Source organism: Vombatus ursinus, unplaced genomic scaffold, assembly GCF_900497805.2.
Source record: "Vombatus ursinus unplaced genomic scaffold, bare-nosed wombat genome assembly UNPS02007284.1, whole genome shotgun sequence".
NCBI classification, from domain to species: Eukaryota; Metazoa; Chordata; class Mammalia; order Diprotodontia; family Vombatidae; genus Vombatus; species Vombatus ursinus.
The window spans coordinates 20822318-20838920 of NW_020947062.1; the positions used below are offsets into that span (position 1 = coordinate 20822318).

Sequence of the window (16603 nt, forward strand, 5' to 3'; positions counted from 1 at the left end):
GCGCGGCCAGGCGGCTGACAGGCACTTCCGGCGAGGGCCTCCCTTCTTCTCGGTCCCCCTCCCCGCCTCCTCTTCCTTTACTTTTCCGTCCCCCTCCCTCCCCCCAGTCCTCCCCCAATCCCCCAGTCCCGCTCCCCTGTCCGGCAGCGCTGGCTCCCGGGCCGGGCCGGGCCGCTGCGGGCCGCATGACGAGAGCCTGAAGGCGCCGCCACCGCCCGCCCTCCCGCTCGCGGACCTTCGCCTCCGGGCCCCTCGAGTCGGCTCTACCCGGCCCTGCTGGAGCAGCTCGCGCGGCCGCCATGGCCCAGCCGGGGAGGCTCGGCGCCAGTTCTCCGGCGCAGAACGGGGCCGTGTCCGCCGCGGGGCCGTCCTACAGCAACGGTGAGTGCCTCGGCCCGGCCTGGAGAAGGCGGAGGACGCGCGGCCCGGGGGGGGGGGGCGTCTCCTGCAGGTGCCCCGGCCCGGGCGCCGGGCTGTGACCGCAGCGGGGAGCCCCTCCCCGCCGGGCCCGAGCGGGGAGTCGGACTCTGAGGGGCTCCGGAGCCGCAGGTTTAAAATGAGGGACGGAGGCTCCGAGAACTTTGCCCGGGGCCGCGCAGCTCCTGCGTGCCGGAGCCTGGGATTCGAACCCTGTCCCTCCGCCCCGCTCGCCCCCCAAGCGCCTCGTTGGGGTCCCGGGGCAGGCATTCCCCCCCCCCCCCCCCCATCCCCGGGGCCCCCCCCCCCCCCGAGCCTGGAATGCGACCTGGCTCGGGCGAGTCTCGGAATCCTTATCTTCAAGTCTGAAGCTTTGGGGACACCAATTCTGGGAAGCCTTCTCTGATTCCTGCCCCCACCCCGGGCTTGTCCCTCTCCTCAGATTCCCTAGATTGTGCTCCAGTGCTATCCCCCATAGAATGCAGACTTACTCGGAGTGAAAAATTTGAGTTAACACCTGCTGTTCTGTTTACTCTGACCGTTGTAGCTTGTCTTTAGGAAACTCATCGGATAATAAATAGTCGAGGAGATACCAAGGGCACACCTTGTTGGTACCGCTTTTAAGGACCTGTTCATTCTAGAATGAATAGTGTTATTGGATTTAATAGTTGGAAGAAACTTTTGAGATCGTTTTGGAAGAAGGAACTGAGGCCAAGAAAGATTTCAAGTTGTCGATTGAGTATGCTTCAGTTGTGGGTTTTGTTTTTTTTTTTTTTCAGTTCAGTTAAACAAATATTTAAGTGCCTGCTAATTTCTAAAGCACTGGTGCTAGGCTTTGGGGTTGTTGTTGGTTTTTTGTTTTTTTTTTAAAAGAGGTGAAGGATGAGGTATCTGTGATACCAGGCATTTCATCTGTATGTTGAACTCGACTTTATCCATGAAGATGTGTAACTGCTTTGTCGTATTTACCTGGGTCACTGAGAGGTCAAGGGACTTGGAGGAGGGAGGTTTCACACTCCGAACCCTGATCTTACTGATTTGGGGACTAGCTTTATATAAAGTCACTATACCTCAGGGTACTGGTGGGGGATTCTGAGACAAAAATGAAAATTCCTGGTAGTCCAGGAGTTTACATTCTGAAACTGGTCTCTCTAAAGTTACCTGTGTTTTCTTAATTGCCAGGTCTGAAGATCTTCTCTTCTCTAAACTGTCTGAACCGATTTGCTCTGTTTGACATTGTTAACCACCCTCTCCTCCTGATGTGGAGCTAGGGAGAGGAGAGGGGTCCAGGATAATAGAGGTCTGTGAATCTGGGTAACTGGAAGGATGGTAGTTTGGTACTGACAATGCCAAATCTTGCCATTTTTATCTTTATATCATCTTTTATATCTGACTACTTTTCTCACTCACATATCACCATAGTTCAGGCTTTCTTTGTATTACCCCTTGCCTAGATTATTGCAGCAGATACTACTTGGTCAACATGCCAATAAGTCTGTCCCCAAATCAGTGCATCCTACACATTGATGCCAAAGTAATTTTTTCTTAAGTGCAGATCTGACCGTGTGACTCTCATAATCAATCAATTCCATTGGCTTCCTGTTGTCTCTAGGATCAAATATAAATCCCTCTGCTTAGCTTTCAAATCTTACATAACCTGGCTTCTTATTTTTTTTTTCCAGCCTCATTGGACATTATTCTCCCTCCCACTCTCCTAGATCCAGTCCCAATTGGATTCTGTTTCTTCTTCAAGGGGGAAACTCCATCTCCATGGCCTTTGGAGGTTGGAGTTGCCATCCCTCATGCCTGAAATGCAATTAGGCACCACAATCTTTTGCAGATCGTGAACTCTCCTTAGTGCTTGAAGCCTTTCCTCATCCTGACCTCCCAATAGCTCTTGCCCTCCTTTCCAAACTACCTTTTATTTAGCAACTTTATTTGCATTTGTATTTCTTTGCTTTATATTTATCCTCTGTTTTTATATATACTTATTGCCTACCCCATTGAGAAGTGAGTTCGCTCCTTGTAAGAAAACAGTTGTTTTATTCTGGAGCCTGGTGCCTAGAAGATAGTAGGTGCTTAGTACTTGCTGGTGGATTAATTTTACTGAGAAAATACAGTATGTAAATAGATTAGTAAATGCAAGGTGTTTTGAGGCAGGAGAGAGCAATAGTAACTAGGGAAATCACCATCAAAGGAAGACAAAAATTCTGAGAGATAGAGAATCCTTTGCAGGCGTAACTGCTTAACTTTTGAACAAGGTAGAGAGGTTGAGAAACATTTTAAAGGAGTTCCTAATAGCGGGTTGGAGAATAATTACAATCAACTCTCTGACCCTTCTGCCTGAAGTGTACATGTAGCACCCTACCTTTGAGTTTGTCATTTGGAATGGGAGTGGCTTGTCAATTTTATGGCATGTCTTGGATTCCCAAAATTGACTTCAAATGTAACTCATTAAATTGAATGTACTTGAGAGGAAGACAGTTGATAGTTCCTTTCTAACTTATCAGTTGATCATTGATTGGTATTTGAATTGTTTTATATGTTGTTAGGGGGGAAAATGTAATAGATCTATTATGCTACTTTCTGGACTTTGCATCACCTCTTTGATTAAAAGGGAGTTTAGTATTACAATGTAAGGTGGTATTTGAAGAGAATTCACTTACAGTATTTAAAATGTTGATAATTTCAAATTATGACTCATAATTTGTAATGTATAATTGTAATATATTTTCTAATAATGTACAATCTGTTTTACATTGTAAGTGATAAAATGACATTTACCACAGAAACAAATTGTCGTTTTGTGTGTAGGGTAGTGTGTGGGCAGAAGCAAGAATAAGTGAAAGAAAAGGTGGCAGCATCTTGAACGAAACTGAACAATAAGTTCATTCCATTAAACTAAGGGAAACAAAGATTATGTAAATTGAGTTTATCTCTAGTCTATTTAACAAGGTGCATAAGTGAAGTTGGAATAATTTAAAGGCACTCACTTTAAGTATCTGAGGTTTCAGGAATGATAGACTGCACTATTTATAGAAAAACTTGTTGCCTTTCCTTATAATCTATAATTGCGATTACAGTGATACAAGAAGCAAAAATCTATTAGCACATTTGTAAGCTTTAAAAATACAAAACTATAATTATTTCAAAATAATTTTTTAAAGTGTTGTTAGTGACAGAATTGGAGATATTTGTATTCACTATGCACAAATATATTGAACCACAATAGATAAATGCCCTCTTTAGTTCTTTACCTTTAGTTTATATTCATTTTGAAAGCTTTGTATTGTGCCTAGGTCTCTAAAGTATTATTTAAAAGTATGAACTACCATGAGATTCTAGTCGAAATATATAGGGTCACTTTAGCATCTCTCATTGATAATGAAGAGAATAGTTTTTTTTTTTTGAGAGTGAAGAGGTTTCTAACCACATTGCAGAAAAAGTGTTTCTTTAGATAAGGAAGAAGCAGGTTGGGTTAATTCAGGTTTGACTTTGATGTCACTTATATTCACTTCCAAGTCCTAAGCATTTGCTGGCCAAGAACTATAATGAAAACTCCATACTTCAAATGGAATGTAATTCAGTTGAGTTACATACTATATGTATATATACAAACGTGTGTATGTGTGTGTGTGTGTGTTGCTTTTTGGTGAGGTGAATGGTACAGGTACCTTGAAGGTGGAGGAAACTGAGGTGCCTCTTGACTTAATTAGGGCATGCAACTAGTAAATATCAGACTTGGGACAAAGGACTCCCAGGCCATTATCCTTTCTACTACACTAGCCGGCCTTACTAATTTAAAAAAAAAAAAAAAGGCAGCCATACAGTTTTGGACTCACAGAGGTTATCCATAAGTTGTCTAGAAAGATTTTATTAGAGTGAATTGCTATATGCATATGTACCTTCCAAATTTCAACTATAAGACTTCTTAAGTTCTCTTTGGCCAGTTTATAGTTAAAAGTCAAACACTATTGAATGCCATTAAACGGCTACTTTATTGAAAGATTGAACAAATTGATGAGAGCTGTTAGGACATGTCTGCTCATTTAATATGGAGAATCCTTTTTAGTATAACTGAATAAAGTGTGAGTTGATTATCTAAATCTTGATCAACTTAGTTTGTATGATTTTCTCATTTGATTTAGGTCTTAATTCTCACTAATTTGTTATATTCTTTTTTCTTTTTTATTTTTTTTCTGGTCAGCCAAAGAGTTCTTTGTCAACAAACAGAAGAACATCTACTTTGGTAATCTAAATATAACTTTACTTGCATTAAAGTCTAGATTGCTTATTCTATCGTTCTGAGGATCATTTGTAAGAGTTGAAAGTAATTAGAATCAAAACATGAAATGAATAAAAATTGACATACATATTGTTTTGATAATTAGTACTTTGGATGTCTTCAGCTCTTATTCAGTCTAAACATCTTAAAGTCTCTTATTAATGGCACTGTCATCCTTATTTTCAAAAATTCCAACAATTATTATCTTTAAATTCCAACTTTTATTCAGAAACCTGAATCCCTTTTTCCTTACTCATTTTCCTGCTTTATTGAATTTCTTTAATTTTCCTTTCTACAGTAGTACTTTCCACCTTCATACTTCATGGATCTGTCACTAGTTCCTGAAATCACCTTATATTTTGCATTCTTAACATATTATTTTCTTCCTTTAGATCCTTTCCTATTTGTATTTTGAGCATAAATATGCTGAAATATTGTCCTTTGGAAGACATTTGATTTACATTTTGACATCATTGTGGTTGTTTAAAACATTTTCAGAGGGAATATTATGTACATGGTAATTTTGTCATTAGAATTTTTACTAAAACTTAATCCTTTTTACTTGAAGTGAAGATATAAAACTGAAGTTGGTACTCTTGTGACTGACATGTAGAGAAGAGTCCTGCAAAATATGAATTAATAATGATTATGTGAATTTATTATAACAATAGCATTTTTGAGGTACTTTAAATTTTGTAAAGCATTTAAAAAATGTCTCATCTGACCATCACATCAACCCTATGAGGTAGGTGGTATAATTATTCACATTTTACAGCACTTCACAGGATTGATGTAAGTTCAAAACTGAGGCTTAAGTTAAGCAACTTGCCCAGGGGCACACAACTAGCAAGTGCCTGAGGCCAGATTTGAATTTAAATCTTTCTGATTCCAGGTCCAGTGTTAGAGCTATCCACTGCACCACCTTAACTATAGTATATAATATTGTAACCCATGGGAAAAAATCTCATCCCAATAAACTAAAAATCCCTTTCCTATAAAAGAAAAAAAAGTGTTTAGAGTGGAGGAAAAGAATTTAGGCCAGCACTCCAGATTTGCAAAGAAAATTTAAACCTGGTTGTATTTTTGCAGTTCTCGTTGATCATGATGAAGTCATTTTATAATTCGTAAGTTTCAGCCTTCAGTGCTACATAAATGTTCTTTCCTCTTCCCGTGCTAATTTACTTCTAATCTACTGTGGCTTTAGGAGCCAAATTTCCAAGCTTGTTAGACTTGTATATAAAACAAGTTACTCTTACTTTTGGGTGTTGATGATTTGTTGTGTTTTTTTGTTTGTTTGCTGTTTGTGAGAAAAATATGCATTATTGAATGAGGGTTTTTTTTTTTATGATTGTTCATCCTGGGCAATCCTGTAACCACTTCTATTTGCATAATGAGCCCAAACCAAGAAGTAAGCAAAAAAAGACCTTTGAGCAGCCCCAATAACATTTCATAATCAACATATCTCATTGCATTTAAATGTCAGAGTTCTGTAACTATGTAATCTAAGAGGTAGTACATTTTTGCCTTTTGCAATTTCCTTCTAATTATAGGCTAAAAAACTCTGGGATTATCTTTTCTTCAGTTTTTGAACTGTAAATCAGAGTTGTAGATGAACAGGAATACCTTCATTATAGGGAAGATACTTTGGGAAATGTAGTTTCAAGGTCAATAAGACTAATGTCTACATCCAAACTGAAATAACATTTTTATTCTAATTTTAAAAAAAACTTTAAAAATCTTTATAATATTCAGCCTATAAATGTTAGGGATATTGAAATTATTTTATTTTATTGAAGTTTGTGTTATTTTTATAAAAAAGCTTTATTAAAACATGAAAACTATCTTTTTGCAAAAATGTATTATGTTTGATTTTTTTTCTTTTTTCTTCTCTGAAGGTCCTGTGCAAAACCCATTGATGCATTCACAAGTTTCAGCTAGCCAAGGATACAGTTCTCCATTTCCAGGATCTTACCCTCATCAGATACCAGCAAAGACTCCTTTGAATCCAGCCTCTGGACCATATAATTATGGTGGTTCTCAGACTGTTTCTTCATTAAATAGTTATCAGGGACCTGGGCAGACTCTCAATAGACTTCCCTTGCAACCTAATCCAGTGGCATCTTTGCAGTCAACGGTCCCTGTTCCCCGAATGCCACCAACACCTTCATCTCAAACCCCAGCTGCTATACCAACATCTTCTGATAGCTTTCTTTATGGACCTGACCCCTCACCATCTTCAAACTGGCAACATGGTCATCCACCAGTGGGATCGAAAACAAATCATTTTGTTCCTGTATCGACCCAGCCATCCTTATCAGGGAATACAAATCTGTCAAGAAATAATCAGTATGTTTCTCTTGGAGCTCCCTCACTTCAAAACAACTACATGAAAACAGGTAGTTCTTATAGAAGCATTTGGACTTTTTAAAAATGAAATTATTATTCTTAGGATTAAGTTCAAATCCCTGTTTTTAAAAAAAAGTCTGAAAAAATTGTGGATAATTATTTTTTATAATAATTAGTGTCAGTTAGAAAAACTGTGAAATTTACATCAAGTAATTGAGAAAATTTTACTAAACAGATAACTATATGCTGCCTTTTTTTCTCTCTAGGGCATTATTTTTAATCCATGTTGCTTCTTCTCTGAGATTAACATGTCCCTAAAGTGAGCTGCTAGAATAGACCTAATTTTGAATTTTGGGGGGAGCTGAAAGTTTCCTTTGCCTCTTGCTCTCATTTTTATCATTTCAGGGACATTGAGAACTATTCCTAGTGTATTGTTTTTTGTTTTGTTTTTGTCTTTTTAAGACAGTGAGTTGGACAAAGGACGTCAGTTACTAACATTTATTCACTGCATATCATCTAAGATCACCTCATGCTCCCTCTTATTTGGGGGTTGAATGTATTGCAGTAGATCTTTTCATCATTCTTTCATATTTTATTCTCACTTAAAGCTTCAACGTTTCCTTCATATAGTTTCAGAAAAATGGTAACCACCCCTTAAAGAACACTTTTTTCTAGCTGCTTTGCATGTTATTTCATTTGAACATCACAGTGATGGCCCTCTAAGATAGGTACTATATGTGCTTACATTGTTTATATTTTACACACAAAGAAATTGAGACTCAGAGAAGTTTAATAACTTGTCTAAGGTTTAATAGGTACTGAGTGTCAGAAGTAGGATCTGAACCCTCTTCTTCCTGACTTCACGTCCGCAGTCTTATCTGCAATAACACATTGCCCTCCTTATGTTTCAGTACTTTTCTACTATGTTACATTTTGGGAATAGGAAAGACAGAGTTCATGAAGAAACATTTATTCAGCACCTACTATATGCCATCCATTGTGTGACATCATATAAGAAATAAAAGGATGGATAAAATATAGAATTCTTGCCTCATGGAGCTTATAGTCTAGTACAGGGGTGGGGAACCTGTGACCTTCTAGGTCTTTGGGTGCAGCCTTTTGACTGAGTCCAAGTTTTATAGAACAAATCCTTTTTATTAGGGGGATTTGTTCTGTGAGGTTTGCATTCAGTCAGGGCCACACTTGAGGACCTAGAAGGTCACATGTGACCTCAAGGCTGAAGGTTCCTCACCCTTGGTCTAGTAGGAGAGAGAAGCCATTCACATTTCACCCTTGGTCTAGTAGGAGAGAGAAGCCATTCACATTGTATTTTTTGCATTAAGAGAGTTATAAACTAAGTACTATGGGAGCTCAGGGGAGGCAGAAATCGTTTCTATTTAGGCATATCTTAAAAGCCTTTGTAGAGGACTTGGCATTTCTGCCAGACATTCCAGACAGGGGAAACAACATGAGCAGAGTTTGTGAAGGCAGGAAGCATTGAATATGTGTTTAAAAAGGACAGCAGGTAGTCCAGTTTCCAGTTTGTCTAGAGTTTATGGTATGAAGAAAAACAGTGGAAGATAATAGCCGAAAAGGTAAATTGGGGCAAGATTGTGAAGGATATTGGATGTTTCAGTGAACAATTTAGATAGGAAACAAGTAAACCATTAACACTTTCTGAGCAAGGGAGTGGTGTTAATATGATAGATTGTAATGGACAGGTTGGATAGGGACAGACCTGAAATAACAATGGGAAAAAATTTGTTATGTGTTGGTACTTCGTAGATAGTCAGCAAATGATAATCAGCAATTACAAATGAATAGTGGGTAAAATATACATGCACACTAAAATATGTGAGATCTGGGGAAAGATGAAATGAATAAAATAGTTCTTTAAATGATCATTGCAATTTAAAATACTATCTTCTTTAAAAGTATTTTTTTCCCCATTATATTTAATTTCCACAAAATATTAAGTACTTGGACACCCATATTCTTACCCAATGTCTTCCTAAGTCAGTACTTGCCTTGAATATGGGAGAGATGCTTTCACTTTTCTTATCTAAATACAAGAGACAGGCAAGTAGATCTAGGAGAGAGCGGTACAATCCTGCCTGGATAATGAAGTTGAAGGGCACTTGAGCCCCTGGCTGGTGGCTGTCAGACAGCTTCTCAAGAGGTTACAGAAAAGTGTTACAGGGACAATCTGTTGTTGTGCAGATCCTATACACTAATGTTACTTTGAAATAAGCATCAGTATGAGTGATTTCCCCTGAAATGTAAAAACAACGTGATCCACTATTTAGAAACATTCCCCCCCTTCATTTTTGTCTTAGAACATTGTATCTAAAGAAGACCAGTGATCAAAGTGATATCTTCAGTCTGTTACATTTCAGATGCCTCCCAACTCTTTGTCATGTGGAGATACTAAATTTCCATTAAATTTTCTATGAGGGAGAATAATTATAATTAGTATGTTCTAAAAAATTAGTTTGGGATAGTTAAGTTGAAAGGATTAATGATTTTTTGCCCTCCAATTCTGTCACTTATATAGATAGAGATTTGTGTCTTTCCATATCACTGTTTTAAAAGGCTACAATAAGTGCTTAGTTTCTCTCATGTAAGAGCAGAGTCCTGGTAGAACACCATCATTATTTTCTGCATAGACTAACGAGCTTTTTTGTTCTGTACTGTATTAGTTTAGCCATTGTTTTATCTTTAACCTCTGAAGAGTGATGAAAACACTAAAGTATAGGTAGATCAAGTGTCTTGTCCAGAGTAATAAATTGGAAGGAAAATTGTAGGTTTAATTGTTGGTAATTATTGGTTAAGACCAGAATTTTTCCTGGAGAACACGTGGTTTTCATTTTTAAACTTAATTTACTGAATTAATCATGTTATCTTTAATAATTCCTCTTCTGATACCTTGCTGTGCTAGTCAGGAGACCCTGGGTTCTTGAAGGCTTAGCCAGGCAGAAGAGGTCTGACAGAGCTGGAAATATTTTTATTATGGACATAGTGACAGATTGTACATCTTTTGTCTGAGGATAAACCTTATTAAGTTTGGAGAGACTCATAATTTGATAACAAAATGATGCAATTTTTTGGCTATAGAATTTTTTAAAGACTATTAAATCAAAGGGGGTTATGTTTTTTGTTCCTGGAGGGACATTGAACTAGACCAGAGATTCTTAACCTTTTTTGTGGGTCATGAATTTTTTGAAGTCTGGTGAAGCTTAGTAGACCCCATCTATATGTTTTTAAATGCATAAAATAAAATACAAAAGATAACAAAGCAAACCAATTTTAAAGAAATATAGTTAGTCTTTTTTTTTTATTAAGAAAAACAAAGTTCACAGACCCCAGGTTAAGAAGCTTTATCCCATCAAATCTTTCAGATATCAAAGTAATGGTACCTTGCTGTTTATTTTATGCTGCCAAATCACATTATAGCCATTTCTCAGAAACTGTCACAAGTAGTCTTTGGATGTGTAGCTTTTGAATGTGTAGCTTCATGGTATTTTAAAGTTTCTTTTATAGCTTAAATGAGTCACAGACTCCAGACTTTATTGTCATGGACATTTCTTCCACAGAGGTAGATTGAAACTACTACTATGTGAGAGTGGTTTTCATTTGTTGTTGTGGCCCAAAAACATTTATTATGTTGTGTTCTTCATGTGAAGATCAAACATAAATCACTTTGCACTGTGTTTTAGGATCCATTAGGTTATATCCATATCATAGTATAAGGTGTCTGAGGGGGAATTTAGTGTAAGTTGTTTTTTTTTTTTTTTAAAGCATGCAAGTATAGATATCTTAACTCAGTGGTTCAAATGGAAATGATATGCTAATAGAAGTACTACTGAGTAGAGAGGTTGAGCTAACTACTAATGAACAAGGAGAATTTCTGAAATACTAATTGCCTTCTTGGTAAGCTTTCATTGACAATGATTTTAAGAATATATCTGTGTTCTTTTGTTAACACACATTTTCAGAAATGCAGTCAGCCTTTTATTAGGATATGTGTCAGACAAGCTTTTAAAAAGTCAAGTAAATTTGTTCTGGGGTGAAATCGAATTCAAAAAACCTTTATCAGTAACTGACTTTGACAGTTTCTTTATAAAAAATAGTAACTTGTGGTTCAAATAAATAATGATATATATTTATTAGTAATTGTATTCTGAAAAGTATTTTAAGCTAACCTGGTTTAATCTGTGATTACAAATTGAGTCAGTTTAGGTAGTACAGGAAGCTTTAAAAAATAGTAAAAACATTGTCTTAAAATTCATGTGGATTATCAATAATAATATAATAGTGACATGCATCTATATCTCTATGGTAAATAATTTATAAAAACTGTGATTCTTAGGATACTTGATAAAGAATATACAATCTTTTAAATTGTTAGTATTTAATTGAGAAGAGCTACTAAAAAGCTTTTTGGTGGGCAGACTCTTGTGTAGCGGTGTGTGGGTGTGTGCGCACGCGTCTTTTTTTGTATGCTCCAAAATGGACCTCCCCAAAATGTAGTTTGAGAATCCTTGATTCCCAGGGGATAGCTGCTGTCAAATGTCAGAGATTTCCATGGACTACTTTTATCCTACTTGTTTAGTTCCTCCTTGATCTTAACTAACAATGAATATTTTAATTACACTAATGGGTTGGAGTAGATGGAGGGAGGGAATAAGCACTTATATAGCACTTCCTATGTGTCAGATGCTGTGCTAAGTGCTTTTTAGAAATAATTCTGTGAGGTAGGCACTATTATCCCCATTTTGCAGGTGAAACTGAGGCATATGGAGGTTAAGTGACTTGCTTCGTGTCACACAACTGGTAAGTACCTGAGGCTTGATTTGAACTTAGGTTTTCCTGACTCCAGTCCCAGCTCTCTACCACTGCACCAACTAGCTGCCTCTGATGGCCCAGATAACATCAAAGATCCCTTTCAACTCTAAATTCTAAAATTCAGTGATTCAGAGTAATAGATTGCTTCTTGGTTTCTAAGCCCAGTAAATGCACTTAAGCAGTAAAAGGAGGGAGATGGAGAAATAGAAAAATCTGTGAGTCAGCAAATGTTTATTAAATGCCTACCATGTGCCAGGCACTGTGCTAAATATTGAAGATACAAAGAAAGGTTCCTTCCTGCAAAAACAAAACAAAACAAAACTGCTCTCAAAGATCTCACAGTCAAGTGACATGAGACAACATGCAAACAACTATATACAAATAAGATACATACAGAACAAACTGGCTTTGATCTCAGAGAGAAGATGCTAAGATTAAGGGGAACAAGGAAAGGCTTCTTGCAGAAGGTAAAACTTTAGCTGAGACTTGCAGGAAGCCAGAGAAGGCAGGAGGAGATGAAGAGGAGAAGAGTTCCAGGCATAGGGGACAGCCAGTGAAAATACATGAAGTTGGGAGGTGGAATATCTTGTATGAGGAATAGCAGGAAGCTAGTGTCATTGGGTATCGGAGTATGTGGAGAAGTTGTAAAGTAAGAAGACTGGAAAGGTTGGAAGAGCTTATGTTATGAAAGATTTTGAAAGCCAAACATGATTTTATATTTGATCCTAGAAATAAGAAGGAACTATTGGAATTTATTGAATTGGGGGGGAGGGTATTTACATGTTCAGATCTGTGATTAAGGAACGGTAATGTAACATGGCAGCTGAGTCTAGAGGATTGATTGGAGTGGGGAGAGATTGGGGAGACCAATAATAAGGCTATTGCAATAGCATAGTTATGAGATGATGAGGCCCTGCATCAGGTGATGGGCACAACAGATTTTGGCAAGTGATTGGATATACAGGTGAGAAGAAGTGAAGAGTCGTGGACAACACCTGGATTGGGAAAACTGGGTGATAGAGAAGGTAGTAGTGTTCATGACAGGGATGGGGAAGTTTGGAAGAGAGGAGGGTTTTGAGGGAAGGATAGTGAATTTTGGGCATTTTGAGTTTAAGATGTCCATGAGACATCTAGTTGTGACAAGTAGGCAGTTGGAGATCAGGAACGAGGTTGGGCTTGTCCTACAGATCTGGAATCCTCTGCATAGATGTGATTGATGAATTCATTAGAGCTGATGAGATCATTTAGTGAAGTAGTAGTATGGAGAGAAGACGGTCCTGGACAGAGCTCTGGGAAAACTTATGGTTAGCAGGCATGGCCTGGATATAGAACCAGCAAATGAGACTGAGAAAGAATAATCAAATCACACAGGTAGAAAGAAAACCAGGAGAGAGCAGTGTTACAAAAACCTAGAAAGGAGAGAGTATCTAGGAGATAAGGGTGATCAGTAGTATCAAAGGCTGCAGAGAGGTCAAGAAATGAAGATTGAGGAAAAGCCTCTCAGATTTGGCAATTAAGAGATCATAGGTAACTGTAGAGAACAGTTTCAGTTGAATGATGAGGTTGGAAATCATTCTGCAGAGTTAAGCAAAGAGTTTAGCAATAAAAGGGAGGAGAGGTATAGGACAATGGCTAGTAGGGATAGATGGATCACCTCTACTCAAAGTTATTATTTTTTAAGTCTATGAGACCCCTTTTAGAATATAAATTTCATAAACTTTTTTAAAGTATCATCCGTTTTTAAAAGTTCATTTTTTTTTCTCCACATGGCTAATAGTCCTAGATTCTTCTTGTTTCCATTGGAAAGTCATGTTTATATACTCTTTCCAATCACACTGCTCTTTGAACCCTACCCCCTTTCCACTGACCTCTGTGTATGCTCTGTAACTCTATGAAAGTTTTAAAGACCAGAAGACACAGAATATTCTTTTTCCAAACTTTGGCTACTGAATCTTTGATTTAATTGATGTGGGTATTCTCAGCAGTGCATATCCAAATCCCTTTGCCACTACTAGCTAGTCTTTGAGAGTTTCTTTGTTTAATAAAATTAATCACCTTGTATTATACCTGTTGACAAGCCTCTTGGAACTTAGCTAAGCTAGTCCATGACAGATGTAAATTCTACCATCATGCCCACGCTTGAAGCCTTTCCTGATTCATATTACCTGCCAGTGCTTTTGTGTATCCCAGGTCACTTCCACACCATAATGAATCATCTTACTGTAATAGACAAAATTTAGGTTATGAATGTTCTATATCTTGGTTTTTCGATGTGGAGCTTTAAAAAAAATTGTCAGATTACATTGAGAACGTAATAGAACTCTGCAATTACTATGGATAAATAGATCATAGGAATTTAGAGTTGGAGAGGATCTTAGCAATTTATCCCTCACATTTTACAGATGGGGAAATTGAGGACCAGAAAGGTTAAATAATTTGCCCAAAGTCACAGATGTGGAGAATGGCAGAACTAGGATTTTAACCTAGGTCTTCTGGCACTACTGTGCCAGATATTAATTAGTATATATACTCTATATTTAGTGTAAGTTTGTTACATTTTTGTGACCAGATGCATCTCAAATTCTTATTCAAGCAGTCTTTGCTGAGTTGGTCATGGACCTTGCCCGTTTGTTCTTTTTTATTTGTATTGCCAAAGATAACATGTGGGTGCTGTCACAGATAAGAGAACTTAATGGAAGTAAGCTTTGTGTTAGCTTTTGTCAGTAAGACTGGTTAACCTTGTAAGTAGCTACAAGTTCAATAATGAAATGTTTTATATTCATCTCTTTTATAGTTTCTGAGTATTTTCCAGAGTTAAATAGGCATACTAAAAGATTTTAAATATGAGTACTTTGGTCACCTTATTGGAATAAATTAGTCTTTTACTGTTTTTTACATAGAATTTTTGAATTATATAGACTAGTAGTGAATTAGAAAAGATAGGTGATACGCATAGAATAACATTTACTGGGTAAACCGTTGATCATCATAGGAGAAAAAATCAAATCTATTTGAGCCACAAAGGTTGCTGAATAATGTGCTTTATAATTGCCTTCCCCTTCCCCTCCCTCCACACATCTCCTAGTGACTTGTGGGAGAGGGATATGGTCAACTTACAAGTGGGGGAGAGGTGGTACAGTATTTTTCTTGGTTTTGTTTTCAAGAAAAATCTTTGTGTCAAAGTAACTGCAAGAGCATCTTAAAATCATACGTTATCTCATTTTCTACCCTTATTTTACAAAGGAGGAAAATGAAACTCAGAGAAGTAATTTTGCTGAGGTCACAAAGCTGCCAACACAGTATCTGACCTGGGACTAAATAAAACCTTGGTTCTTTAAGTCCCAGTTAAGTGCTCTTTTCACTGTACTAGTTTTGCTACTTGCTCTTCTTGCAAAAGAAGAGTGCACCTAGGGCACAGATGTTAGTGAGATATTGGTAACAATTCCATAAAACCATAAAATCTCAAAGTTGAAAGGAACTGCAGAGATAATCTGTACCTGAACTGGAATCCTTTTCAGCATGTTTGATCTTCAGTGTCTACTTGGGAAGACCTCCACTACCTTCTGAGGTAGCCCTTTTAACTTTTGAGCAGCTCTAATTGTGTGCAATTTTTACTTATGTGTTCTGAGACTGAAGAAAAGAAATCAAATCCTTCTTCTATATGACAACCATTCAAATGTTTGACAGCTACGTTCTCCATTTCTGCAAATCTTCTCCTGACTAAACACCCTCAGCTTTTTAGACTGTTCCTGCCCAGTATAGTATCAAGTTGTATATCACTGTTTTGGTAACTCTTCTTTAAATGTACTCCAGCCTATCAGTTCTTCTAAAATGTGGCGCTCAGAATTGACCAGATGACTCCCAATGGCAAAATACAGTGTGACTCCTTGGGCTCTCATGTCATGTTGATTATTCAAGGAATACTAGAAGTTCTTTTCCTATTTATTAAAAATTTTCTTTTTTATGAATTTTAAAAAAAAGATTGTGTATGAAATCATGAATCTCCTACATACAACTTCATTTTTTAAAAAGCATTTAATAAATTTGACATTGAAGTTCCCAAACCATCCTGCTTGTCTATGTCTTTCTGAACTTCTTTCTGCTTTCTTTTTTGTATTTTAAAAATATTTTACTGAAGCTCTTTCTTTTCCCAGCCATGGCAGGGGCATGGAGGAGGGAAGAGTAGCCTCTAATACTATTACTACTTTCTTACTTCCCCTTCCACCTTCTTTCCTATAACTTTCCAGGTCTTTTTCATATAACAACATGCTAGTCACCGTTCTCCAATCCTGTACGTATGCAGTTGATTTTTTTAAGATTTTACTTACTTTCACATATTTGGATTCAGTTCATTTTTCTAACCTATTGGCATCTTTTTGGATCCCAATACTGTTTTCCAAACTGTTAGCTATCATACTCTGCTTTATGTGATCCTCATATTTGATAAAGTATGCCTTCATGCAAGTCATTTGTAAAAACATTGAATAGAATTTGGACAAGGACAGAACCATGAGGATACAGTAATGAAAACCTTCATCTAGGTGTGTTTAATAGGTATATTTATATTGATCCATGAATCGCTACTCTTTGGATCTGTTTATTCAGGCAACTTTAAATCTGTCTAACTTAGATCTCTTCATCTTGTCCCCAGTGACACAGTGAGAGAACATTAAAATCTATTTTGTCTGCAGTCAGTCTTCCTTAAGGTAT

General features: G+C 37.4%; 1 protein-coding gene across 2 annotated transcripts in view; it reads left to right on the forward strand.

The window, feature by feature from the left end:
- Positions 1–299: 299 nt before the first annotated feature.
- Positions 300–16603, forward strand: part of SEC24A (SEC24 homolog A, COPII coat complex component) — a 59760-nt gene continuing 43456 nt past the window's right edge. Inside the window, exons 1-2 of one of the 2 annotated variants that reach the window (XM_027849074.1) lie at positions 300–381; positions 6598–7098. In XM_027849074.1, coding sequence (XP_027704875.1) covers positions 300–381; positions 6598–7098 — 583 coding nt within the window. Of the gene's footprint in view, positions 382–1654; positions 1718–6597; positions 7099–16603 lie in introns of those variants that run through there. The other variant, XM_027849075.1, reaches the window with a different exon arrangement.